At 44.1% G+C, this 27,093-nt stretch overlaps 1 protein-coding gene and 1 pseudogene across 1 annotated transcript; both read right to left on the bottom strand.

Moving 5' to 3' along the window:
- Positions 1-300: 300 nt before the first annotated feature.
- On the bottom strand, positions 301-1,702 carry LOC144328027 (uncharacterized; annotated as a pseudogene).
- A 113-nt stretch (positions 1,703-1,815) lies between these two features.
- Positions 1,816-24,102, bottom strand: LOC114596808 (uncharacterized). The gene is given in 4 exon segments (XM_077930468.1): positions 1,816-3,943; positions 18,152-19,592; positions 21,031-22,455; positions 23,962-24,102. Coding segments are annotated over 4 exon segments (4,347 nt in total). The 5' UTR covers positions 24,018-24,102; the 3' UTR covers positions 1,816-2,518.
- Between the last annotated feature and the right edge of the window lie 2,991 nt (positions 24,103-27,093).

The raw sequence follows: 27,093 nt of genomic DNA on the forward strand, positions 1-27,093 counted from the left end.
TTATTTATTATTCATGAGCTTTCCCGGGCCCCCCCAATATTTTTTATAAGTCCGCGTCCCTGTCACCTAAACCGAAACTACGGTACTCACACTGTGTCCACATTGCAAAGTGTGGCTTCTCATATTTAATTAACCTTATTGATGTGTGTGTGTGTTTGTGTGTGTTTGTACTCTCATTGTGGGCTTTTTAGCAGGTATTTTACATTAACAAGGAGGAGAAGAAATGGAGGAGAGGATGGAAATGATAGTATCAATACTTACATCCCATACAGATAAACATCTCAGTGCCCATTGCTGTAATTAAATAAAAACTGAAAGATCAAATTTGGAATTTAATCCTACCAGCTGTAATGTTTTAAATAAAAATATTAAACGTGCTTCTTGTTGTTTTAGTGTTTTTTTAATGTCCCGTTTACTATATTTCCCAGGAACGAATTGCCAGATGCCAAAGAACAATAAGTCCATCTCACTATGTTTCATTTCAAGATAGTGCTGCGTTAAAGGAGCCTTGACTGCCTTGTTACGGATTCTTGATCTATGCTCACCTATGCGTAATTTAAGGGGAACGTGTCGTATTTCCTATGTATAATTTGTTACATGGGCAACAAATACAATAGAGGACATTTTTGGAGTTACAGTCATACCTCGTGTTACGCCCACTTCATGTTACGTTCTTTCAGGTTACATCCCACAGTGACCCGGAAGTACCAGAAAGGGTTACTTCTGGGTTTCGCCACTCGTGCATGCGCAGAAGCACAAAATGACATCATGCGCATGCGCAGAAGTGGCGAATCGCAACCTGTGCATGCACAGACACGCCACTGCAGGTTGCGCTCTTTTCATGTTGTGAACCGGCCTCCGGAATGGATCCCGTTCGCAACCAGAGGTACCACTGTACAAGTGATTGTTGAATTAATTGTAAATGCAAAGCGCATGTGTGCGCTCTTAATTTCTTTCACTTGCGGGCTGTACGGGCACATGTTACAATGCCCACACCTATAGTAACCCCTAGTGGTGGTGGTTGGTAATTCGAGGCAGTCAGCTCTGACTAATTGATTGTGTAGGGATCCTTTCTACCTTAAACCCAAAAGGGGAGGATCTTTGCAGCCGGGCATATCCTCGATTATATGCCAGTGTTTATTTATAATCTTTCTTATGTAGCTGGCAAGGGGTGTATAGTCCAATGCCATGGTAAGGTGTGTTTGATATGTGTTGCTACAGTTAAGTCGTGGTTTAAGCAGATAATTCCGGTCTAAACCGTTTGCGCGTCTAAGCGCTTCCTGCACAGTGTTACTAACTATTGGTTAGGGCTCTATTTAGTTGCCCTGCTGCTCTTCTATAATCATTTTCTTCAGTAGCATTCCTTTTTAACCTTATCAGCTGCCCATGAAGTAGATTTTTTCTTAAATGCAGTGGATGACTGGAAGAGAAATGAAGTAGAGTATACTGATCTGTGGGTTTCTTATAGGGCTTGAAATAGCACTGGCACTTCCCCATCTTAATTTTCATGGGCAGGCTAACTGTGGAAGCAGAGCTAGGAATCTTATTATTTCTGATGTGGAATGTTTGGCTTATATGCCAAAACAGCACTATCCACACATTCCAGGAAGGTATCGGCAGACCTTTGGTAAACCCGATGTTTCTTTAAAAACCTTACGGTGGCATCACAAGAAGATCAAGCACACATGTTGATAGGAAATCTTGAGAAGTGAACCATTTGAAAAAAGGACCTCAACATAGTTACAAACACCGCATTTATATTAGCTGTTAAGTATAGGTCTGAAATTACCTGCATAAAGATTTCTCAGACAGTGACTAGTTTAATACCTTTAATTGTTGCAGTTCACAACAGCAATTCAAATATGCTATTAAATATAAGCAACACTGAATTCCTGATAATTAAGCACTTATTTAAAAATGAGTGGACTCTCCTTCATTTGAGGTTTTTGTGCCGAGGCTGGATGGCCATCTGCCATGGATGCTTTAATTGACATTCCTGCATTGCAGGGGGTTGGACTAGATGTCCCTTGGAGTCCATTCCAACTCTAGAATTATATGATTCTAAGATCCACAGATTAGAATGACAAATGGTTATTATTGCATGCTGCTGCCAAATATAATCCAGTCACTTTCTTTGAATTAATTTGAGCTATGCAAATCTGTTTGAAGCAAAGTCAATGCACTTAAATTGGTACAGTTAAAATACAATCATTGATCCCCAGATACTAATTTCCACATATCCCATTTCTAAACAGGCCTGTACATTTCCAAATAAAAAAATCTGATGCAGCGATCTCTTAAGGCATATATGTGTGTGACAATGTATGGTAGTCACAGCAACAACTTTAAAACTTGCAAAATGCCTAACTATTAGAAAGCTATCTTCCTCAGCTGAATTACTTAAAAGAAAACTCATAAGGAGCTACTGCCAAACAAGAAGTTTGTGACTAGTGTTGCTTTTTACATCACCTTACATTAACTGATAGGGAAAAGTGAAGAACATACAATTGCATGCATGTTAGTTTTGTAAGGAAAGTCTTAAGTCCAAAAGAGCACTGAAATATTCTTCATTATCAGGATCCAATTTCAAGGCTCGTTCATAGCAATCAATTGCCTGCCGCTTTTCTCCATCAAGCTGGTGAATGAATCCACGGATGCCCAAACTCTTAGCATCTGCCGGATCTGTCCTGGTTCTTCTTTCTATTAATTTCTTCAGGTTATATTTGCATTTCTCTCTCTCAAATGATTCATTTTCAATCTTCAGCCCTGCCAGATAATGTTCAACAGCCTCAGATTCTGATTTTCTGTGGTATTCCTGAAAGCGCCCATAATTTAAGTGGAGCTGTTGTTTCTCTGCACAAGTAAGTTTCCTCATTGCAAACACTTCCTGAAACGTCTCTTCCGCTTTCTGGAGCTCTTTCCCTTCTGCATACATGTTTGCAAGATCCAAGTGAGCATAGACGAATTTGGTTTTGTGCTCCACCACTTCTTTGAAATGAAAGATGCACAGTCTGATCAGTTCTGCCATCTTTCTTCTGTCTTTATATGGGTCTTTTGATAATTTGATTTTAAAACACTGTGCTCTGTAGCAAAGCCCCATCTGGTGATGTAGGAAGCCTGAGTTTGGTGTCAAGATCAAGGCCTCCTTCAAAAGCTCCAGGGATCTTTCCACATCACCTATTTTCCTATAAAATATGGCAGCGTACCTCAGCACATAAGGGATGCCAGGGAATTTGCCTAGCGCTTCTTGAATGAGTTCTTTTCCTTCTTCCACTTTATTAGTTTCCTGCAGCTTCAGTGCAAGGATAGGCAGGAGAAAGGCATTGTCGGGATTCAGTTTTGCTGCCTTCTTCAAGGGTTCCAGAGATGACCCTTCTGCTGCAGATTTTTTCCCATAATAATCTTCCAGGCGATATACTGTGATTGCATAGCCAGCATTATATTCTGGGTTTTCAGGTTCTTTTCCTAGTGCCTTTAAAAAGCTCTCCTTGGCTTTTTCATGATACTTTCCCCCAAATTTTAGGAGTGCCCATCCCTTTTCACCATCGATATGTGGGATTTTCATTCTATAGGGAGAGGCACTTCCATGTTCCTTGCAGGTTGTTTCCACCTTCTTTATGTAGCTTTGTACTTCTGCAAGTTTGTCCATGCGGTAATACACCCAGGCAAAGTTGCCCCATGTAATAAGGCTTGCCTTTTTGACTTCTTCTGGGTACTCTGTTTTGATACTCTCTTCAGCCTTCTGCAGATTTTCCAGAGCCTCTTCCTCCTTGCCATTCAAGTACTTCACATAGGCCAGCAGGTTATAATTTCTGACTTTGGACAGTAAAAACTTGATCTGTTCAATTATTCTTTCCTCTAATTCGTCAAGATCAATGTCTTCTTTCAGCAACCTCCAAGTAAAATGGCATTCAAGTTCCAAGAGGATCCGTTTTAAAGATTCCTTGGAAATTTCACTACAGACCATGAGGGAAGAGAAAAAAGACAGTCACATTTATATGCTGAAAAAACCACAGATCCAAGCATATACTCATTTGTCATGGAACATCTTTCAGAACTGACTACATTTCGTTTCTTTGCCACATATGCATGCAGTACTTCAAATGGGAGAAGTTTCACAATGCGGCTGGTTCAAGTCTGACCTGAAAGCTATCATATGTAGCTGTTACGCATGTAATAAATCACCTTCCCCACATACTGAGGGTCTTTTTAAAGTTTTTTTTAAAGCAACAACAGCATATTTTTGTTAAAGATTTCTTGGTTTACAAAAGTATGTGCAATGTCTCTTTTTTCAAGTTAACATTTTCTACAGATCAGTTTCATTTCTCGAGACGTTAGTGTTACATTAGGAAGAAAGGGGGGAAAGAGGTGGAGGGGGGCATGGTGAGTGGGGATGGGGTCGGGTGGCAATGGTTGTATTCTACTTAGTGTATGTGTGGGGTTTTGTGTCAGCGTCGTTTGTGCAGGTTCTCTTTACTATTCACTTACAGTCATACCTTGGGTTACAGATGCTTCAGGTTGCATTTTTTCGGGTTACTGACCTGCCGAAACCCGTAAGTACTGGAACGGGTTATTTCCGGGTTTCGCAGGTCACGCATGTGCAGAAGTGCTAAATCGCGCTTTGCGTGTGCGCAGAAGTGCCAAATCGCAACCCGCACGTGCACAGACACAGTGCTGCGGGTTGCGAATGTGCCTCCAGCATGGATCACGTTCGCAACCTGAGCGTCCACTGTATTTGGTGTTTCTTTGGTGGTGAGAGAGGTTGGGTTTGGCCTAGAGTGTGGTTGTTTGTTTGTGACTGGCTGTGGTGAACTTTTCCCCCATGTGTGAGTTGGTTGGGTGGGTGTTTTTGGATCAGGTTAGCCAGATTGATTCGAATGCTGTTGGTGGGTTCTTCTTGTTGTCTTGTCGGGCTGTGTATGTGATAAAGGGTAACCATATCAGGGTAAAGGCGTCTTCTTCTATTTCAGTGTTTCCCAACCTTTTTTTGGCAAAGGCACACTTGTTTGATGAAAAAAATATCGAGGCACACCACCATTACAGCCCCGTGACGTCAGCGCGCAGCGTCACGCCGGGAGGGACGCACGAAAGTGTAACTTTCAATTTTTTTTCCTCCCCCTTGCCGGGGAACCTCCAAGTGGGGTGTGAAGCGAGCGTACCTCAAGACCGAAACGCCTAATTCCTAGGGGGAAAGCATAACTGGGCGTTAACCGATCGCAAACCCTGTCCTAGCCCATTAACATAGGAAATTAACATATACAACGCGGAAAGACACCGGTTTTGGAATCCGTTCCTTCCCCCTCTCGTCTGCCGAGTTGGTCCCTGCCCCTCTCGCGAGACTCGCCGCCGGGTCCGCTCTCGCGCACATAGCCCGGCGAGAGGGCGCCTTCCCTGCGTGCGCGCCTGCGCGCGCGCCTGCGCGCTCTGTGCCCCCTCCATCCCCCTTTTCGGCCCAGCGCGCCGCCTTGCCTGTTCGTGCGCCACGCGTGTGAGGTGAGCGGGAAGGCCGCGTAGCCCCCCATGCAAGAGACCCAGGAGAGCCCGGCGGCCGCCGAGACCCCCGCCGCTCTGCCCGCCCAGGACGAGGGGCCCGGAGGAGGAGGAGGAGAGCCTGGCGGTGGTAGCAGAGGAGAAAGAGGCGGCGGCGGCAGCAGCAGCGGCGACTCGGAGGCCGAGCTGCCGGACGGGCCTTCCGCGGAGGAGCCTGAGGGGAAGAAGGAGCCGGAGCCCGAAAAAGGCGGTGGCGAGGAGAAGGAGGAGGCGGAGGAGAAGCCGCGAAGCAGCAGCGGCGAGGAAGAGGAGGCCGCTGGTGAGCGTCGGGAGCAGCCGCAACCGTCTTCGCCTCCGGCCGCTGTAGCCGCCGCGGCACACCAGGCAACATCTCGCGGCACACTACTGTGCCGCGGAACACCGGTTGGGAAACACTGTTCTATTTGTCCCCTTGTCAGTTTCAGCTTGTTGGTTAGTTTTTCTAATAAGGCTGTTTCCCATACTATTCAATACCATTGGTCTATGCTTGCTTCTGACAGGTCTTTTTAAAGTTCGGTGTCAAGTGTGTTCAGAGAAAAAGGCTGCTTTAAGGATGTTTTAAGCATGGAACAACTCAGATTAATCCTTTAGATCAGTTTTCCCAATTTGTGGTCTGTGTAATCCACCCAGGGGTCCGTGGCATCATTCACATAATGAAGACTACCATCGTAGGGGGTCCATGGCTTAGCTTCTGAAAAAATAAGGGGTCTGCATTACGTAGCCCATTGGAAATCACTGCTTTAGATTATTTTCTCATTTTAGATTAAAAAGGGAAACTACAATACAGTTTTAATTTTTTTTTAAAGCAGACTGTATTACTAACAAGAATTTGTAGGATTGAATTTAGCCATCCAAGCTAATAGTTCTAAAGCAAACAACGATAAGAAAATGTTGGTGTGGTTTATTTGATAAGGGATTGGGAGGAGAATTTTAGCTAAAGGAGGAATGACCAGTCTGGAGAAAAAGAGAGATACACATGAACAGCCTTCAGTGAATTATAGCTCAGTTGGTAGAACCTTGAGAGTTTTAATCTTGGGGCCGTGGGTTCAAGCCCCCATTGGGCAAGATTCCTGCATTGAAGGGGTTGGACTGCACGACCCATGTGGTCTCTTCCAACTCCTATGAATGAGGTTAGGAGGGTATTTGCAAATACTGGGAGGAAGGTCAGTCTAGAAGTCCCAGCTCCTCTGTGTGAAGCATCAGTTTATATGGGGTCAGGTTAGGGTTAAAATGTACATACCACTTACTAGAAAAAAGCCCTCTAAGCTGTTTAGAACAACAACAGAAATAATAATATCAATTTAAAATAAACAAACTACCTAAAAAATGTAAAATACTGTATGACTAAACTCAATAATTTAAAACAAACAAATGAAATGCTAAGATTACAAGCCTGGGTAGGCTTGCTGAAACAAAAGAAAAGGCTTTAGTAGGCACTGAAGACAATACAGCAAAGTTGAGGCTTAGTGATGAAATGAATAAATAAAACCACATATTTGTGCCTCAGAGTCAGGATGGACGAAACTAAGTGACAGACTGGAAGCAAACTGGTTGAAGATCTTATCGCCTCTTGGTTTAACAAAAAGGAGGTAAAGATTGACATGCAACTGAAGGCAACACCTGCTGCTCACTTGTATGCCAGGAGCCTGAGGCATTTAGCCAGTGAAAGTAGTTTGAAAGCACATCAAAGTGCAAGTAGATAAATAGGTACCGCTCCGGTGGGAAGGTAAACGGCATTTCCGTGCATTGCTCTGGTTCGCCAGAAGCGGTTTTGTCATGCTGGCCACATGACCGGGAAGCTGTACACCGGCTCCCTCAGCCAATAAAGCGAGATGAGTGCCGCAACCCCAGAGTCTGTCACGACTGGACGTAATGGTCAGGGGTCCCTTTACCTTTACTCAGGTAAGAGAACAGGAAGTTAGGGTATTAGTTTGGAGAAAATAGGCGTACCAGAAGGGTTACCTTGAAAGCATTTCAGAGAACGTGCCTCACCTGGCTCTGGCAATGGCTTATGTCTTTTGTTTCATGCAAATATAGTAGCATCCCGATACAATTTCAATTAAATGCACTGACGGGGTAGCCAACCTGGTGCCTTCCAAATGCTTGGGGTACAATTCTTATCAGCCCTAGCGCCAGAATGGTCACTGGCCATGGGTGATAGGAACAGCTGTTCAAAACATCTGGGTTGCACCAAATTGACTAACCCTTTTGTCATCTGTCCTCCCCTCCAACACTTGGAAGAACAGAGCAATTCCTTTCTTCTCACACTAAGCAGATAGGAGAAGAAAACGTGCAAGAAACTGACACATAATCTAACTTGCTTCTGGTTTTATTTACCCAATCATATAGGTCAATTTCGGCCAAATTCAAGTTGAGGGCAAATTGTTTGCTTTTCTTTTAAACTGAGCTACCAGAAACTAGTTTGTACTGGAAATAAGCCGTCAATACCATAACCGTTTTAATCCACCCTTAGCTTTCAAATTAACGGTTACATTGGAAGCACAATTCTATGTTTACTCAATAGAGCTAACTTTCTTTTTAAAAGTGTGTTTAGTTTTGTTGTTTAGGCAGCAATCCTATGTAGTCTTGGGAGTAAACGCCACTGAACTCAGTGGATCTAAAACCATTTTAAGATGACAGAGCTAGTTGCCTAGAAAATCGAGAAACCCAGTCATTTGTTACTCACCCCATGCTTTCCAGATCTGTTATCAATTATAAAATATACTCGGTCTCTCTCTCTCTCTCTCTCTCTCTCTCTCTCTCTCTCTCTCTCTCTCTCTCTCTCTCTCTCTTTGGCCCTGGAAGGGACTGGAAGTAGCCTTTCGTTAAAGATGGGCGAATCTTACTGTTGTTACTGATGTTTCCTTTTTATAGCCCTCTGCAGCACTGACAAATGTTTGCTCTGCTTGCAAAAACCAAAGTGGAAAGTGAAACTTAGCTGCTCAAAAGCTAGGAAACAGAAACTTAGAAAAACAAACCAGAGGGTATGATAGAATGGGATCGGTTTCCTTTTCCTCTGATCCCATAACACTGTTTACACTAGACTACATCAGTGACAATTTTTTTGTCTGAATACTGTGCCCATGAGTGGTGGGGTGGGGTTCTGTGTGTTTGAAAGTAGAAGCTGTACTGATGGCTGCATGACGTATTTACTGTATTAATAAATCTGCCAAATCAGAAAAGAGAAGAGAAGAGAAGAGAAAAGAAAAGAAAAGAAAAGAAAGCAGCATTAGAATTGACTTGATGCATCAGATTGAAAACCTGCCTTATTTTTCCTGACAAGCTTAACTTGCTGAAATTCCCTCTTCTGAAGAGTTTTTTAAAGGTGCTAGAGCCCTGTCCACTCTTTCACTTGGCCCTGGAGTTGCTGTACAAGAGAGGGGAAGGGTGCAATTTACTGTATTTTTCGCTCTATAAGACGCACCAGACCACAAGACGCACCTAGTTTTTGGAGGAGGAAACGAAGAAAAAAAATATTCTGAATCTCAGAAGCCAGAACAGCAAGAGGGATCGCTGCGCAGCGAAAGCAGCAATCCCTCTTGCTGTTCTGGCTTCTGGGATAACTCTGCAGCTTGCATTCGCTCCATAAGACGCACACACATTTCCCCTTACTTTTTAGGAGGGGAAAAGTGAGTCTTATAGAGCAAAAAATACGGTATATCACACAACTAGGGAGCAACAGCTGAATCCTATTTGTGCTGAAAAATAAGTGAGTCCCACAATAGGTGTATATATATTGCAGATTTGCTGCCTAAGATACACTGAGTACAGAGGGACATGTTTCTGTGTAAGGATTACACCGCAGAACTGTTTTTCCAACCCTGTTTATTACATCCTCATTTACTTCTTTAAAAAGAAAAGAAAAATTTAAAATGTTTTTGAAGCAGGTTTCCCCCCCCATATTGTGCACCAACTCCTCATCCTCTTTCTCACCCTTCCAAGGCAGCAAACCAATCAACAATAAGAGCACATCTTTAAAAGCACCCACCCAAAAGCTCTTTAGAACATTTTGAAAAAGGTTGAAACATTTTCCCAACCAGGAATTTCAGGGTTGTCAGGAACGGCAACTTCCAGCCATCAAATGTGCGTGTCAGAGAGAGACATCTCACCAGAGATTGCATTTCACAGATGGGAAACCGCCACTGAAGATTCCCTGTAACAGGCCAATGGCAAACATGCAGCATCCATTGGTAGCACCAGGCCTCACATGCCAATTGTAGGGTCCAAAATGGTTGTAGGGTCCAAAATGGTTGGGGGAGATGCTCTTTAGGTACTTGTGTCCCTAAGCATTCAGGCTTTATATGTTAGTACTAGTACCTTGGGGGACGTGGGTGGTGCTGTGGGTTAAAGCACAGAGCCTAGGACTTGCTGATCAGAAGGTTGGTGGTTCGAATCCCTGCGACAGGGTGAGCTCTCGTCGTTCGGTCCCTGCTCCTGCCAACCTAGTAGTTCGAAAGCATGTCAAAGTGCAAGTAGATAAATAGGTGCCGCTCTGGCGGGAAGGTAAACGGCGTTTCCATGCACTGCTCTGGTTCGCCAGAAGCGGCTTAGTCATGCTGGCCACATGACCCGGAAGTTGTACGCTGGCTCCCTCAGCCAATAAAGCGAGATGAGCACCGCAACCCCAGAGTCTGTCACGACTGGACCTAATGGTCAGGGGTCCCTTTACCCTTTACCTTTACTAGTACCTTGAATTGGGGCTGGTAGCTCACTGCCAACTAATGACACATGGGGCAGATCGATACACAGGAAAAGAAACATTTTAAATGTCAGAAATTAGATTGTTATAACAAAATAATAATAAAAAACCCTATGGGAAAATGGGTATTAAAATTTCCTGCTCTCTGGCACCATCTGGTGTTGCATGTTTATAGCGCATTCAAATTGTTTCTTTAGTAATGTAGGTGAGTCCATGGTCCCATCAGGCTGACACACTTACCAGCCTGGCAGCAACTTTCTGCACTAGCTGCAGATACTGTACCTTCTTCAAGTGCAGCCCCACATACAGCACATAATGGTAGTCCAGACTAGGGACAGGGTTCACTAGAGCAAGGAACATCTATAGCTGTTGAGTCAGCCTAATCTGTGCATTAACACTTGAAAAATGTGTACAGTTGTACCTTGGATCTCGAACGACTTGCGAGTCGAATGTTTTGGCTTCCTGCAGCCAATCAGAAGCTGCATGTTGGTTTCCAAACTGTTTTGGAAGTCGAATGGACTTCCAGAATGGATTCTGTTCGATGTCCAAGGCACGACTGTACTTTATTACCTTATGGTGCAGCTTCAAGAACTATTTTTAATCCCAAACCCTGCCACCAATGTCCTGGATGGTTCATCTACTTTATAGGTCCCCCCCCCCCAATGCAGTTCAGACCTGACCCAGGAACCCAGGTCAGCACTTGTCTGTGTTGAAGGCAGAGGTCCCCCCAGAGCTCAGGGTAAACCACTCCTCTGCGGTAGGAAGCTGCCACCACTCTTGTTAAAGTCCAGCTTGATCCCAGGAGATCCCTGAGTTGTATGCTGGACATCCCAAAGATTCCAAGAAGCAAAAGCTAAAGGGATCACCCCCTGCTTCCTGAAGCTTCAGGCAAAATTACGGTATCTTGGGTCTGAGGTACTGTTTTAGGCTTAAGGCTTTACCCAAATAACCATACAAAAGCGAAGTATACATATTTTATGGATAAGACTAAAATAGCATAGCATGAACCTGTAACCCAATAGGAATAAAAGGATTAAGAATAATATCGGCTAATACTGATGAAGCAGAACATTTAGGAACACACACAAATATAACAAAGTCTAGCTAAGGGCTTGCCCACACTTTCTCTTGCTCTGACACTTTCCCTCAGAAAAACCTACTGTTTACTGCTGAATTGGAGCAAACGTCAATTGGGTTTTCTGTGGACGGACAGCGCTAAAGAGTGGGTTTTCCCAGGGAAACAACAGGACTAACGGAAAACTGCTCTGACTTGTGCCTAGGAAACACAGTACAAGCAGAAAATCTCTTGGACCCATGCTTTTAGGCTGTTGCTCAAGGTGTCAGCTGGGAAACAAAATTCAGGGTAGGGGCAGAACAGGGGTAAAAGAATACTGTGAAGTAAATGTCTCAATGCCCCCTTGCTTAGCACCATGCCCCTCTCTCCTCAGCCAGTCAAAAGACTTCTACTGTATGTAACTTTCCAGAAGCCCAAGTCTGGTGATGACCCCCATGACAACACAGCTGAAAAACATTATTCCAAATAAGAAACTAGCCACATAGACCCTTGAGACACTGGCAGTAAATATCAGGGCTTCATAACAATTAGTTGAGGGAGAGAGAACTCACATTATTCCAAATAAGAAACTAGCCACATAGACCCTTGAGACACTGGCAGTAAATATCGGGGCTTCATAACAATTAGTTGAGGGAGAGAGAACTCACCCAGACGTCAAAACTCCTTTACTGAACCAAAGTTTTAAATTTAGAAACAAAAGTTAGACAAGGACCTGGCACAAGATCCAAGTACACTGACAAGGAGTACTCCCAGACTATGTATCTGTTCTTTCAGGAGAAGTGCAGCCCCTCCCAGAACAGGTAATACACCCAGTTCCCAGACACGGCAACCACCACCCACAGCACTCGTGTCTTTTCAGGCTCTGGCTGAGTTTCTTGGCCCCATCCAGTCCCTCACTGCTTCCAGACACCTTCACAGCCTCTCTTGATTCCAACAGAATATGGAACTATTGCCATGGTTTGTTGGCATTTGGAGGATAATATGATCCAGACCCCCTGATGATGGTTCCCAATGCTTTCATACAAATTTTAAATGCACTGGAAGCAGAATGGACCCCACAAACCCAAAAGCCGTGGGGGCTGTGTAACTGTCTCCTAGCACTAAAGAACCGTGTCACACATTGTTGTTTCAAAAGCCCAAAATAGAAGCCCAAAACATCATTTGCAGTAAGCTTCATGAATTATAAACAATACTAAGATGGAACAAAATTAAAATTAAAATTAGTATTAGTATTAAATTAGTAATATTATTAGTAATATTTGTATGGGAGTATTTACTTTCAGCGACATTATCAACTGTGTCCTTGGCCACACCCAGAGTATACAGAAGAGGATATTGGTGCCCTAACTATGTTTGCTTTTTCAGCAATCAGAGCAAATATTCTGAAACTCTGATTCACAGTCCCATATAAGATAACAGTATTGAATGAAGAATTCTGGGGGTGGGTGAATGTGGCAGCACAGTGATAATACAGCAAAAAAACACTAGTCAGGACCGAGGGTGAAACCTATTTAAATCAATAAGTCTCAAATGCATATATCCACAGTTATTATTATTTATTTATTTTAAATGTCCCAAACCATTTGTGGTGATGGAAGTTTATATAGCTGAATGTCTTCTAAGAGGGCTTGCTGCAGACAGAGACACTTTCTGACTTGGCTTTGTTGACGTTGGTCAGAGTCTCCCTAGTCCAGGGGTCAGCAACCTTTTTCAGCCATGGGCCGGTCCACTCTCCCTCAGACCATGTGGTGGGCCAGACTATATTTTTTGGGGAAAAATGAATGAATTCCTATGCCCCACAAATAACCCAGAGATGCATTTTAAATAAAAGAACACATTCTACTCATGTAAAAACATGCTGATTCCCAGACCGGATTGAGAAGGCGATTGAGCCGCATCTGGCCCATGAGCCTTAGGTTGCCTACCCCTGGCCTAGTCTCAGCCAGTGAATCCAAACAGCACTGTTTAGATATCTTCCTTGCCTGCATCTTGACTCTCCCGTTTCTATTGTGAGGCTATTTAGGCCACAGGAAGAAATCTCAAATCCTATGTGTCCCTTATGATCGTTATCAGCAGTCAAAAGCACACAGGACACAATAGTACGTGCCCTGCCACACCATGTGCATTTAATAGCCTTTCTTCTTCTTCTTTGTCTTCACACAACATTGTATGTTTCACGTGGCCTCAACATATTCTAGATTAGCTCAGGGTGTGGCTGCACCTGCGTTGCTTGGGCCCCTAGGGCTAACCTCAGGTATTTGGACAGCCCAGGTGAAATATTAAAATGAGGTCCTGCACTCCCATTCAGACGTCACTTCACTGCTCTGGCAAAGCCTTCCTCCTGCTTGGCTATGTGACCTGCAACAGACTCCTTCCTTTCTGCAGCCGAACCTGCTGGGATCATTGACTGGCTCACCTCTGCTCCTCCAGAAGTTCTGTCTCCAAGTCCTATTAGGGTGGTAGTGCTCAGTTGCCAGGCAGCTAAATCTGGCATAATGCACCCACTGTACCATTTGTCCTCCCTTGCTACCAATAGTATGTAACCAGAGTCTATTGCTCAGATTATTTGGGGGGTATGGGGCACTGCCCCACCAACCTCAGCCAGCCTTCTTTCTTATAACTAGCTGTGATGACTCTGCCTGCCATTGGCTGTAGCTCCCTTGGACATTGACCTTCCTGCCTCCCACCCCCCAGTCACGACCAGGTAAAAAGACCTTAAGGAAATCTACAACCCCCTGAGTCACCTTCTCAGCTGTTGATTTGTGGGGTGGTTATACAGCAATGAACATCCATCCTATACAGACATTTCCGGTCTGATGTTGATCACCTTTCCACTTTAATTCTAAATACAAAGTACCAAAGAGACGCCGCCACCTAGAGCGTCACCGCACTGTGTCCAGTAACAAGGACAAGTATAGAGATAGGGAAAATAAACGGAAATCCCATAGATTATGATCCCGTTTGACATTTCCACACCCCAGGGTGGAAATGAGAACTGCCTATATAAAACAATAAAGAATTTTAGCGTACTTGAGAAGCAGGAGTCCACTCAGAAAGATGTAGCAGCATATACAGTAGTTCTTGCTTTCAGCTAGGACTTACTTTGTGAGGAAAACATGATTGCTGTCGGGGGACTTTGTTTAAACTACAGACCACTATCCCCATGATACAGAAGTTGCTGTAATATTCCTACTTCCTTAAGCTGCTTCCACGCAGCTCCCATGGTCAGGGGTGTTCAGGGTCGCACTCGCCTCCCTCCCTCCCCACAAAGGTCAGCAATCGGGAGGACCACCTTTCAGAGTAAGGAACCTCCGAAAGGAAGCTTCTGGTGGAATGAGAGGCACCGGCACCCACTCTGTTCCCACTGCAATTTGGAACCAGTTTTTGCCTGGGCTGATGCAGCTGTAAGGAATGCTAAAGAACAGACTTCTTTCTCCTTAAGAGAACTGCCTAGACAACAGCACCGCCTACTGACAAGGTTAGAATGCACATGGAAAAACTAACATGCGGCTTTTTGCGCAGCATGCTAGCTTTTCCCCAGGCCGTGGGCATTTTGACATGAGGAAATTTATAGACACCCAATTCCTCCCCTGCAGTTGCTGAAATGCTATAGTGCTGGTGAGGGAAGGAGGGATGCATTTTCAAAAGAGGGGAGGAAGTGAGAAGCCACCAGAGTCAGAGAGAGAGACATGCAGAGGGGGAGGCAGTTCCGTTATCCTGAAAGAGGCCACCTGTGGATGCCTGGGAATCGGATTCAGAGGCTGAACCTGAGGAATCCCAGCCTGCACAGGAGTCCCCGCCTCCAGGACCAGCTGAGCCAGGGCTGGGGCTTGAACCTGAAGGGTCCTCACCTGTGCCGGATCCTCAGGAGCAGGCACCTGCTGGGTCTGCTTTGGCTCCTGAGGTGATGGAGGACCCATTGCCCGCAGGTGCTCCACTCTCAGCCCTGTCAGGGGAAGAGGAGGTTGCCTCTGCGCCCGGTAACCCTCCAGCCTCTCCTGAGCTGCAGAGGCTCAGGGCAGAGAGGCGGAGGGAACTAAGTTCCCGCAGGAGGAGTGCTCGCCTCCAGGCCAGGAGAGATGAGTCACCTGTGGACCGGGGCCACCCTATGCCTCGGGGCAGATAAAAGCCAGCCAGCCCAGTCCCAGGTTGTGGTAGCAACATTGTTGGTAGCCTGTTCCTGTTGGCAACCTGTCCTGCTCTTCTGCCAGAGTTCCTGACCTCACCCGACTTCCTGCCTTGAAGGACAGCCTCCATACCATACCCTCGACCTCAGACTAGACTCAGACCATGCCGTACGGTAACCCCCTGGGACCAGCACACCACCCCAGTAGGTTGCTGGTCCCCCACCCCCATTCTGTCCTCCAATTCAAATAGCCTGGATAACAATAACAATAATAACAACAATTTATTATTTATACCCTGCTCATCTGGCTGGGTTTCCTCAGCCACTCTGGGCTGCTTCCAACAAAATATTAAAAATACAATAAAACACCAGTCCTTAAAAACTTCCTTAAACAGGGCTGCCTTCATATGTCTTCTAAATGTCAGATAGTTGTTTATTTCATTGACATCTGATGGGAGGGCGTTCCACAGGGCAGCCACCACTACCAAATAGGCCCTCAGCCTTCTTGGCAACAGCCCCGCCGCTGGATTGAAAATGCTGCTGGTCAGTGCCAGGCTGGAGAACGTTAAAGCTGGCATGTAGGTGTGTTATTCTTCCTCGGCTCCACCAGGATAATAATAGTAATAATTTTATTATTTGTGTTCCACTCATCTGACTGGGTTGCCCCAGCCACCCTGCGTGCCTTCCAACAGATACAAAAACATAACAAAACATTCAGATGTCTTCTGAAAGTTGTAGAGTTCTTGACATCTGATGGAAGGGTGATCCACAGGGTGGGCGCCACTACCAAGAAGGCCCTCTGCCTGATTCCCTGTAACTTCACTTCTCTCCACAAGGGAACCACCAGGAGGCTTTCGAAGGTGGACCTCAGTGTCAGAACGGTGGTGGTTCAGATCTTTTGTGTACATGACTGCCACAACCACAAATCCAATTTCATGCCTCTCGTTGTCTCAAAAATCCAGATTGCCAGATTACTCATCTGCTAGGTCAGTGGTGGTGAACCTATGGCACGCATAGTGGTGGTGAACCTATGTGCCCTCTCTGTGGGCACATGCGCCATTGCGCCAGCAGGGCTGTAGCTTCCGTGCTGTGGGTGGGGGAGGAGGAGGAGAGGAGGGCTCACGTGCTAGCAGGAGTGGAGGTGGGAATCTCTCAGAAGTGGAGTGGAAGCTTTGCGCTGAGAGATCCCTGCCTCCACTCCTTTTTGCATGCAAGTAGGAGCAGGATTGGGCAGCTCAGTTGTTGAGTGCCTGGCTACCTTCTTGTGGTGCAGGGGCTCTCAGATCCAGCTTCCGGGCTGCCTCCACCTTCCCCAACCCCAGCAACTATTCAGCCTGGCTGCCTTCACAGGGTTGAGGGGCTCCTTTAAACTTCTCCCTTGAGGGGAGTACAGCTGTGAACCCCTCAACGGAAAGTGTGATGGAGCCTGCACCTCCCCAGCTGAGCAGCCCCGATCCAACTCTTTCCTGTGCAAGCAGCAATGTTGCCTAGAGGAGCAAGCAGGAGCAGGCTGGGGGGAGGGGTGGCAGTGACATCCCTTACCTGCTTGCTTACCGCCCGGCCTGCCTTCCCTTACTAGGAAAACGGAAGTGTGGCACTCAAAATGGAAGTTATATTCAGAACAGAGCATGTTCAGCTTCTGAAAAAAGTTCCAAAACTGGAACACTCATTTCCGGGTTTGAAGTGTTCAGGTGCCAAGTAGTTCAAGAACTAAGCTGTTCGAAAACTGAGGTACAACTGTATTTATTTTTCTCAATTTGAACTGTGTTTATTTTCTCTGATTTGAACTGTATTTATTCCCCCACCCCCTGTGGTGATTTTCTTGAGTCAAAATGAGAGTACCCCTAAACATTTCTTTTTAGGAAAAAAACCATTGAGTTATACCATAAAATTATATATCAATGGAAAGATAATTTAATGAAGAATATAATGCAATGATTTTTATGAAGGATTATTTATTAGAACTGCAGTCATAACGAAGAAACGCGAAACACACACAAAAAATGAGATATACAGGTTAAATTGCTGTGTTGGCACTTTGCAACAAATAAGTGGGTTTTGGGTTTCAGTTTGGGCACTGTTTCTTTGTTTCTTAGCCAGCAAAATCCAGTCACATACAAACCAATACACAGATGTAACTATTCTGCTCTGGTTACCCCGCATACCAGAACTATTTTTTACTGAAGTTGATACATTCTGCTCTGGAAAGCTCACAATTTAAGTTTTCAATTCAACAGAGCTAAAAACACAGCTTACTGTACTTCACTTTTAAAAACAAAAGGAGTCATGTTACATGTTTTAAAAGCATTATATATTAATAACTCACAACCCTAAAGGTTTCTAACACAGTGTAAATAAGTTTTGATGGATGTAATAATGGAATGCTGAATAGTTTAGTTAATGTAAAATATGCTGGGATTTAAGATATGCAAATGAACCCTGGAAAGAGAAGGGAAGTCACTGATATTTTAGGGATATTTAAATAGGTATTTAGAATAGTAAAACAGAATATATATATATATATATATATATATATATATATATATATTTGCTTTCGTAGATTTTCACGGGTACAGGAATGCAGGTTTTGGTGTCCTCGGGTGTCTTCCCGTGTAAAAGTTTTACACGGGAAGACACCCGAGGACACCAAAACCTGCATATATATATATATATATATATATATATATATATGTTATAGTTTGAAGGAAGAACCAAGTACCACATATTGAAATGTTTAGCTTTGTACAGAAAACTTCAACTCCAAAAGAGCACTGATATATTCTTCATTATCAGGATCCATTTCTAGGGCTCGTTCATAACACTCAATTGCTTGATGCTTTTCTTCATCAAGTTGGTGAATGAAGCCACGGATGCCGAAACTCTTAGCATCTGTGGTACCTCTCTTAATTTTCTTTTCTATTAACTTCTTCAAATAACACTTGCATTGATGTCCCGCAAATGATTTGATTTCAATTCTCAGCCCGGTCAGATAATGTTCAACAGCCTCCGATTCCGATTTTTTGTGGTATTCCTGAAAGCGCCCATAATTGAAGTGGAGCTGCTGTTCCTCTGACCAAGTAAGTTTCCTCATTGTAAACACTTTCTGAAAAATCTCTTCTGCTTTCTGGAGCTCTTTCCCTTCTGCATACATGTTTGCAAGATCCAGGTGAGCATAGACGAATTTGGTTTTGCGCTCCACCACTTCTTTGAAATGAAAAATGCAGAGCCTGATCAATTCTGCCATCTTTCTTCTGTCTTTATATGGGTCTTCTGATGATTTGATTTTAAAATACTGTGCTCTGTAGCAAAGCCCCATCTGGTGTTGTAGGGAGCCTGAGTTTGGTGTCAAGCTCAATGCCTCCTTCAAAAGCTCCAGGGCTCTTTCCACGTCACCATTTTTCCTAAAAAAAATGGCTGCATGCATCAGCACGTAAGGAGAGCTTGGGTGCTTTTCGAAGGCCTCCTTGATATACTTTCCCCCTTCTTCAGTGTTGTTAGTTTGCTGCAGCTTTAACGCAAGGAGAGACAAGACTAATGCATTATCCGGATTCAGTTTTGCTGCCTTCTTCAAGGGTTCCAGAGATGAGCCTTCTGCTGCAGATTTTTTCCCATAAAAATCCTCCAGGCGGTATACTGTGATTGCATAGCTGGAATTGAATTCTGGGTTTTCAGGTTCTTTTTCCAGGGCCTTTGCAAAGCTCTCTTTGGCTTCTGCAGTATAATTCTGGCCAAACATTAGCTGTGCCCACCCCTTTTCATAGTACGTCTGTGGGCGTTCCATCCTATAAGGAGAGGCACTTCCATTTTCCTTGCAGGTAGTTTCCACCTTGTTTATGTAGGTCTGTGCTTCTGTAAGTTTGCCCATGTGGTAGTACACCCAAGCATAGTTGCCCCATGTAACAAGGCTTGCCTTTTCGACTTCTTCCGGGTACTCTATTTTAACAGCCTCTTCAGCCCTCTGTAAATTTTCCAGAGCCTCTTCTTTCTTGCCATTCAAGAATTTTACATAGGCCAGCAGGTTATAAATTCCGATGTTGGATAGTAAATGCTCAGTCTTTGTAGCAATTCTTCCCTCTAATTCATCGCGATCCATGTCCTCCATCAACACTGCCCAAGTAAAATGGCATTCAAGCTGCTGAAGGATCTTGTATAAACGTTTTTCACTGCAAAATGGGGGGGGGGGGAGAGAGAGGCCCTTTAAAATTTTGCAAAGAAAGGCAAATTCCTGCATATTATCTTTTTTTTTAGAAAGGTGTTTGACAACTGACCTCATTTTTGCATTTTTTAACCTCTTGGTTTTCCTTCCATGTTTACAGCTAGCACTTACTAGTTGCTGAGCTATCTTGGTGGGTCTGGACTGGATTCTTTTGATATGTATTCACATGATATTATTTGCTATAAGTCATTCCATTTTAAAGTTATGTTTTATTATGACTTTTTGTATTGGATCAGATTATTGTAAGGTGTGTGTTCTTTGTTGTGAATTTTGTTGTAAACTGCCTTTTGTATAGTAATATAGAAATACATAAAATTATGTATTTAATTTTTAATACAAATTAAAAAGTGAAATGAAATAAAACAATATTTCACATGTAAGCCCTGTGAGGCATGCGTCATCCATGTCTGAGCTAAAGAGTACCGGTAACTAAATCTTGTCAGAAAGGTTTACTGTATACTGGCATCTGCGAACATCAAACAAGTGCTTTTTGTTTTAAGAACCTAAAAAGGTTTTGCTAGATTTGAACCAGCCTCCATCTAGTCAATCATCCTAACTAGGGTTGCCAGTAAAAGCCCACCTCAACTGAGAGGTCAATTTTAAAAACTCGCAAATTATTTCCCATCTTAGAATGAAATCCAACCCAGAGATGAATTGCCAGTTTTTCTGCCTGGGAAATGCATTATGCATTGGTGTCAATAAACCATTAGCATCAGCACTGATTGGCCGTGGCTCCCCAGGGTTTCAAGCAGGAATCTTGTCCAGCTCCAGCAGGGATTGAGCCTGGGATGTTGTGCATGAAAAGTATGCCTTCTACCACTGTTTAACAGCCCTGCAGACCTTCCCCCTCAGTGCAAGAATTTATGGGGTAGAGTGAGTGTACTGCCTGGGAGAAATTGGAACAGAACCCGCATGTGCTCATGGTCTCCTGCAAGCCAAGTGTCTGTGGACAGCTCACTACAAAGTACATATGGGAGAACAAGCTTAGACTGTCCCTGCCCATTGAAAAACTAGCAAATGGGGTGTGTGTGAGGCTAGAACCTTTTCCTATGAAATGCTAGCTTTCCTCAGGCAAGGGCTTTTTCACACGAGGAAGCATGCACTTCTACAATATGCCTTTACATGCAATTAGGGACTCTTGCATAATTACCACAATCTATTAAGGGAGTGGCTACAGTAATAATTTGTTAAGGGAGGCTATAAAATATAGTGGTCAGAGCAATAACACCCAAAACAGTAAAATGCTTAGCCTTCAACTCAATTCCTGGACTGTAATGCAATAAGAATGGAATACTGTGGAACAAAGAGATGGTGAATGTCCCCCCCCCTCTCTCTCAAACATTATTAATAAAGCAGCTCAAAGAACCACATATAGAAATGTTTACCTTTGTACAGAAAGCCTCAACTCCAAGAGGACACTGCTATATTCTTCATTCTCAGGATCCGTTTCCAGAGCTTGTTCATAACACTCAATTGCTTGCTGCTTTTCTCCATCGAGCTGGTGAATGAATCCACGGATTCCCAAACTCTTAGTATCTGCAGAACCTTCCTTAATTCTCTTTTCTATTAACATCTTCAAATTCCATTTGCATTTATTTCTCTCAAATGATTCATTTTCAATCCTAAGCCCAGCCAGATAGTGTTCAACAGCCTCAGATTTTGAATTTTTGTGATTTTCCAGAAAGTGCCCATAATTGAAGTGGAGCTGCTGTTTCTCTTCACAAGTAAGTTTCCTCATTGCAAACACTTCCTGAAATGTCTCTTCCGCTTTCTGGAGCTCTTTCCCTTCTGCATACATGTTTGCAAGATCCAGGTGAGCATAGACGAATTTGGTTTTGTGCTCCACCACTTCTTTGAAATGAAAGATGCACAGTCTGATCAGTTCTGCCATCTTTCTTTTGTCTTTATGTGGGTCTTCTGATAATTTGATTTTAAAATACTGTGCTCTGTAGCAAAGCCCCATCTGGTGATGTAGGAAGCCTGAGTTTGGTGTCAAGCTCAACGCCTCCTTCAAAAGCTCCAGGGATCTTTCCACATCACCCTTTTTCCTGTAAAAGATGGCAGCGTACCTCAGCACATAAGGAAGGCCAGGGTGTTTGCCTAGCGCTTCTTCAATGAGCTCTTCTCCTTCTTCCACTTTCCTAGTTTCCTGCAGCTTCAATGCAAGGAATGACAAGACAAAGGCATCATCCGGATTCAGTTTTGCTGCCTTCTTCAAGAGTTCCAGAGATGAACCTACTGCAGCAGATCTTTTTTCATACTCTTTCTCCAGGTGATAGACTGAGGTTGCATAGCCAGAATTGAATTCTGCATTTTCAGGATCTTTTTCCAGGGCCTTTGCAAAGCTCTCTTTGGCAGCATAATTCTGGCCAAACGTTAGCTGTGCCCACCCCCTTTCACAGGACACCCGTGGGGGTTCCATCCTATAAGGAGATGCACTTCCATTTTCCTTGCAGATACTTTCCACCTTGTTTATGTAGGTCTGTGCTTCTGTAAGTTTGCCCATGAGGTAGTACATCCAAGCATAGTTGCCCCATGTAACAAGGCTTGCCTTTTCGACTTCTGGGTCCTCTATTTTTACATTCTCTTCAGCTTTTTGTAAAATTTCCAGAGCCTCTTCTTTCTTGCCATTCAAGAACTTCACATAGGCCAGCAGGTTATAATGTTGAACTCTGCCCACTAAAAACTTAATCTGGTCAGCAATTCTTCCCTCTAATTCGTCAAGATCAATGTCTTCCTCCTGCAATGTCCACATAAAATGGCAGTCCATCTGCTGGAGTATTTCATACAAAGGATCCTTGGAAATGTCACTACACAATGAGAATAAAAAGAGACAGAGACATTACTAAGTTGCAAAGAAAGGCTGATGAAAGCTTATCATTATTTGTATTGGTCCATGACCAATACCTCTCCTAACTTGCCTTGTACATGCCTGATCTAAAACCACTACAACATTGTCAGAAATGTTAACCTGCTAGATAAGAGGTCGGCAAACTAAGGCCTGAGAGCCGGATCAAGGCCAACTGCCCTCTGGATCTGGCCCATGGATGGTCCTGGAATCGCCGCTTTGGATTGGCATGATTGTTCAGGCTGTGCCATTTTTGGGGAATTTTTTTCAGGCGCCATTTTCCCCTTCCTTCCCTCACACTGCAGCGGCACTTTTAAACCAGATCACCCCTACACACCTTCATGCCTTCTGAGTACCAAAGAACCCCTCGGACAAGGGGAACTCTAAAGAGTGTTCTAAAGCCCTCTTCCCCCGCCTCGCCTTTCTCCACCCCCTCGCGTGGGCAGGGGACACTTGCGCAGGCGCCGCCATTAGGATGCTCATGCAGGTGACATTCCCCGCCCCCCATGGGTGACATGCCCCCCCCCCACGGCGACGTGCCCCACCCTTCCGCTCCAGGTACAAAAGCCCCCAGCTCCACCACTGGTCAAGAGGCCTTGGACCCATGACAACTAGGGTCCAAAGTGTGTGAGGCTAAATAACACATACATGCTCAAATTCACACGCTCTCTGCTTGCCTTTTGTGTACACTCATGTACCTAGATCCCACTTTCTCAGCTTGGTGTCATTGATGCATGCCAAGGGAGCAAAAAATATCTATACCAAAGGACAGAGAGAAAATACAGCGAGCTAACCAGGCAGGAATAGATCTCATCCTGAATCACTAGTTCACTGCATTTCTCTGCTGTTTATTGAGAAAGAGGCTTTCTGAATAAAAAAATGCAGCTACAGTGGTACCTCGGGTTAAGTACTTAATTTGTTCCGGAGGTCCATTCTTAACCTGAAACTGTTCTTTACCTGAAGTACCACTTTAGCTAATGGGGCCTCCTGCTGCTGCCGCACCACCAGAGCACGATTTCTGTTCTCATCCTGAAGCAAAGTTCTTAACCCGAGGTAATATTTCTGGGTTAGCAGATTCTGTAACCTGAAGCGTATGTAACCCGAGGTACCACTGTAATTGGTGAGTCAGGCAGAGACGTATTCCTACATGGGCAACTCTCCACAAAACCAAGTAGGTGAGGTGGTTACGTGGCAAGCCAATTTTTTAAGTTTTTCTGAGGAGACCCTGCTAGCCATTCCAGTACCAATGAATTGCCATTTGGTGACAATGCCACAGTGGATCTTTTTTGTGATAGCAACCAGTCTCAAATACCCTCCCTCAAGTAATTTCTAAGCTCCATATTTCGTAATCTATCTATATTTATCTAGCAAAGCAAAAAAAAAAGTGTCTCTTTATCTATAGCATTCATATGAATAATATAAACAAGAAGCAAGCACTGTACACACTAACCTATTATTTGTTACTTACCCCATAATCTCAGATTGTTTCTAAGGTGTAATGAAGCTTGACCTTCCTCTTCCCATAAAACTGGGTATGGTAGGGAGTGCTCTTTCCTCTTTATAGTCCTTCACAGTACTTACAAGAATTTGTTCTCTGCTTGTAAAAGGAAAGTGGAAAGTGAAACTTATGAGCTCAAGATTCTGGAATCAGAAACTTAAAAAAGGGGGAATCTGTTTCCTGTTCCTCTGATCCCATGACACTGTTTAGACTAGAGTACATCAGTGATTAAATGTTTGGCTATATGCTGTACCCATGGGTGGGGGAGTTTCTGTGTATTTTAAAGTGGAAACTGTAGCGATGGCTGTATGACAAATCACCAAAAAATTAAGCAGCCTTAGAATTGACTTGATGGATCAGTTTCTTTTGCCTGACACGCTAATCCTGCTGAAATTCCCCTCTTCTACGCAGTCTGTTATAGGTGCGAGAGCCCTGTCCTCCCTTTCACTTGGTCACTACAGACCCTGAGTTGCTGTACAAGAGAGGGGAAAGGTGCAATTTTTAACATACTAGGTAAAGGGACCCCTGACCAGTCACAGACAACTCTGGGGTTGCGGAGCTCATCTCACTTTACTGGCTGAGGGAGCCGGCGTACAGCTTCCAGGTCATGTGGCCAGCATGACTAAGCCGCTTCTGGCAAACTAGAGCAGTGCATGGAAACACCGTTTACCTTCCTGCCAGAGCGGTACCTATTTATCTACTTGTACTTTGATGTGCTTTCGAACTGCTAGGTTGGCAGGAGCTGGAACCGAGCAACGGGAGCTCACACCATCGCAGGGATTCGAACTGACGACCTTCTGATTGGCAACCCCTAGGCTCTGTGGTTTAACCCACAGTGCCATACTACCAGGGAGTAAAAGCTGAATCCTATACATGCTGAAAAACAAGTGAGCCCTGCAATGTGTGCATATACTGTAGATTTGCAGCCTGAGCCACACTTGAGTACAGAAGGGGTATGCTTCTGTTCAGGTCAACTGTTTTTAAATAGTTGCCTCCTGTAGTACACAACATGATATTTAAGTGGAAAGTGACACTTAAGAGATGGATGGAGAACTGCACTGGAAAATTCAGGGAAGTGTGAATTGTGAAGAATGGCTGTTTCAATTCACGTGATGTTTTGGAAAGTGCAGATTATTGGTAACTTTGCCTTTAAATCCAAACTGTATCCAATTTCTTTTCTACCCCTATTAGTAAGTCAAAAGGGGCTTCTTTCTCAGTAAATACATAGATAGGATGGTATTGCATGAATGGTTTTCCCTTCTCTCTCTATGTATATATGCCTTTTGGGTGGTGGTGGTGGTGGTGGTTGTTATTGTTGCTGTTTTGCATGTGTATGTCTTCCATACAGATGCACCTGGCCAGGGGATGATGGAAGCATGTGTTTCAAAAGTGGTGCTTGCTTGCACATTCAGTTTGAAGTGGACATCAATTTGAAATGCCACTGAGACAAGCTTTGTGCTAGTTTGCTTGCTCAGGGTAGCCATATCCATGCAAATGATGGCAGGGAGTGAGGAGTGCCTGCTGGGCAGTCTTAGTTGATGCTGAGTGGAGGGAGGCGGCTAGCCTGATGCCACCAGCCTAGTGCTATCACTGTACTTTTAGCTTGCCTGCTGGAGTCTGAATTTGGAAGAAGAGCGGTGTCAGTAGAACTTATCTGCCAGTCCAGGCAAAAAAGGAGGAAGCAGATAAGCCAAAGCCTACATCACCCCCACCCTCGGGTGTGCACAGATGTGAAAGTACGGTAAGTATTACCCAACATTGCACTGTTACTTAATTTTGGTTCTCTGTACATGTTTATTTTATTCAGGGGGTGTCCTCTTTTTGTTTTTAATACATGTGATCCACCCATCCATTTTACCACATCAGATTGCATGTGTGTGTTAAAACAGGCCTGCATAAATTTGTAAAGGACAAAGCAAACCAGACACAGCTCACACACAGTATGCCTCAGGCACTAAAAAAAAAGAAGTCATCTGTTTTGCTGCCTTTCTGCAAAAAGGAAATACCGTATGTTGAATCCGCCTCTCTCCACCCACCCACCCACCCCAGTTTTCTGGAACCATTAGTTCCTTGCAACATGGAAGATGCCCCAAAGCTGTTCCCCTTTGCCCATCCTTAGCAGCAAGGCAGGGAATGCAGGAGGGGAGACAAAGAAAGCCAGGCGGAAGGGTCCAGACAGCCTAGGGTTTGCTCCTCTGCTTGGCAACAGCCAAAAGCAGTGAGGAGAGTCCAAGACTCCAGGAATCCTGCACAGCTCTTGGGGCTCAAGCTCATGGAAATTCAGAGAACAAAACAAGTACAACCAAATCCACCAAACAGCATGTTTTAGCAAGAAAGTGATCCTTTTGGATCACAAAAGATGCTGTGTAAAAGGAATACAGTCCTTTGGATTATATAAGATGTTGTATAGAGCGCAAACAGTCATTTTATTTACAACAAAAGAAAAAAGGACTTGAGGCTTTGCTCAAACAAGGCATCATGCCATATTTGCCTATGCACCACAGGGTGGTGCTGTGATATCCACAAGCTAACATAGTTACCTTTCTTTGGTAGTTATGTTTGTGTTTTCAACAGAAATAGAAACCAGCTGTTTGTTCAATGTTACTACATCATCTAAGCTAGAATATGTTCGCTGTTAAAGCTCTACAGTATTCAGAGCCATTGTGAGACAAAACAATAAACCTTTTTAAGAATTTCACTAGCCCTCTATGCTTTAGAGTAGTGGGTTTCAAATGGTCCAGACCCAAGACCCACCTCCCAACCTGCAACATGGCACCTACTTCCACATATTCATTTTTTATTTATATTTAATAGCACTAATAAGGCACATGATTAATCCTAAAATGGCAATTTACAGAGCAAGCTTAGTATTGCTACTATGTAGATGAAAACCAGTGTGGTTTTTTCCATACTTGCTCAAAATTTCAGTGAGACATCTGGACATGTTTGTTGTTCCAGATTTCATTCCAGTGAGGAGTGATATTAGAAAGGCCAACTCACATCTCATTCCATGCAGATAAACTGTTGTTTTTTGGATCATGATTCTTGAGAAGTCTGATCACAAGACAAGTGGTATACAAAATAGCAGCGGGTGGATGATTG

The sequence above is a fragment of the Podarcis muralis genome, chromosome 6 (assembly GCF_964188315.1).
Source record: "Podarcis muralis chromosome 6, rPodMur119.hap1.1, whole genome shotgun sequence".
Lineage (NCBI taxonomy): Eukaryota > Metazoa > Chordata > Lepidosauria > Squamata > Lacertidae > Podarcis > Podarcis muralis.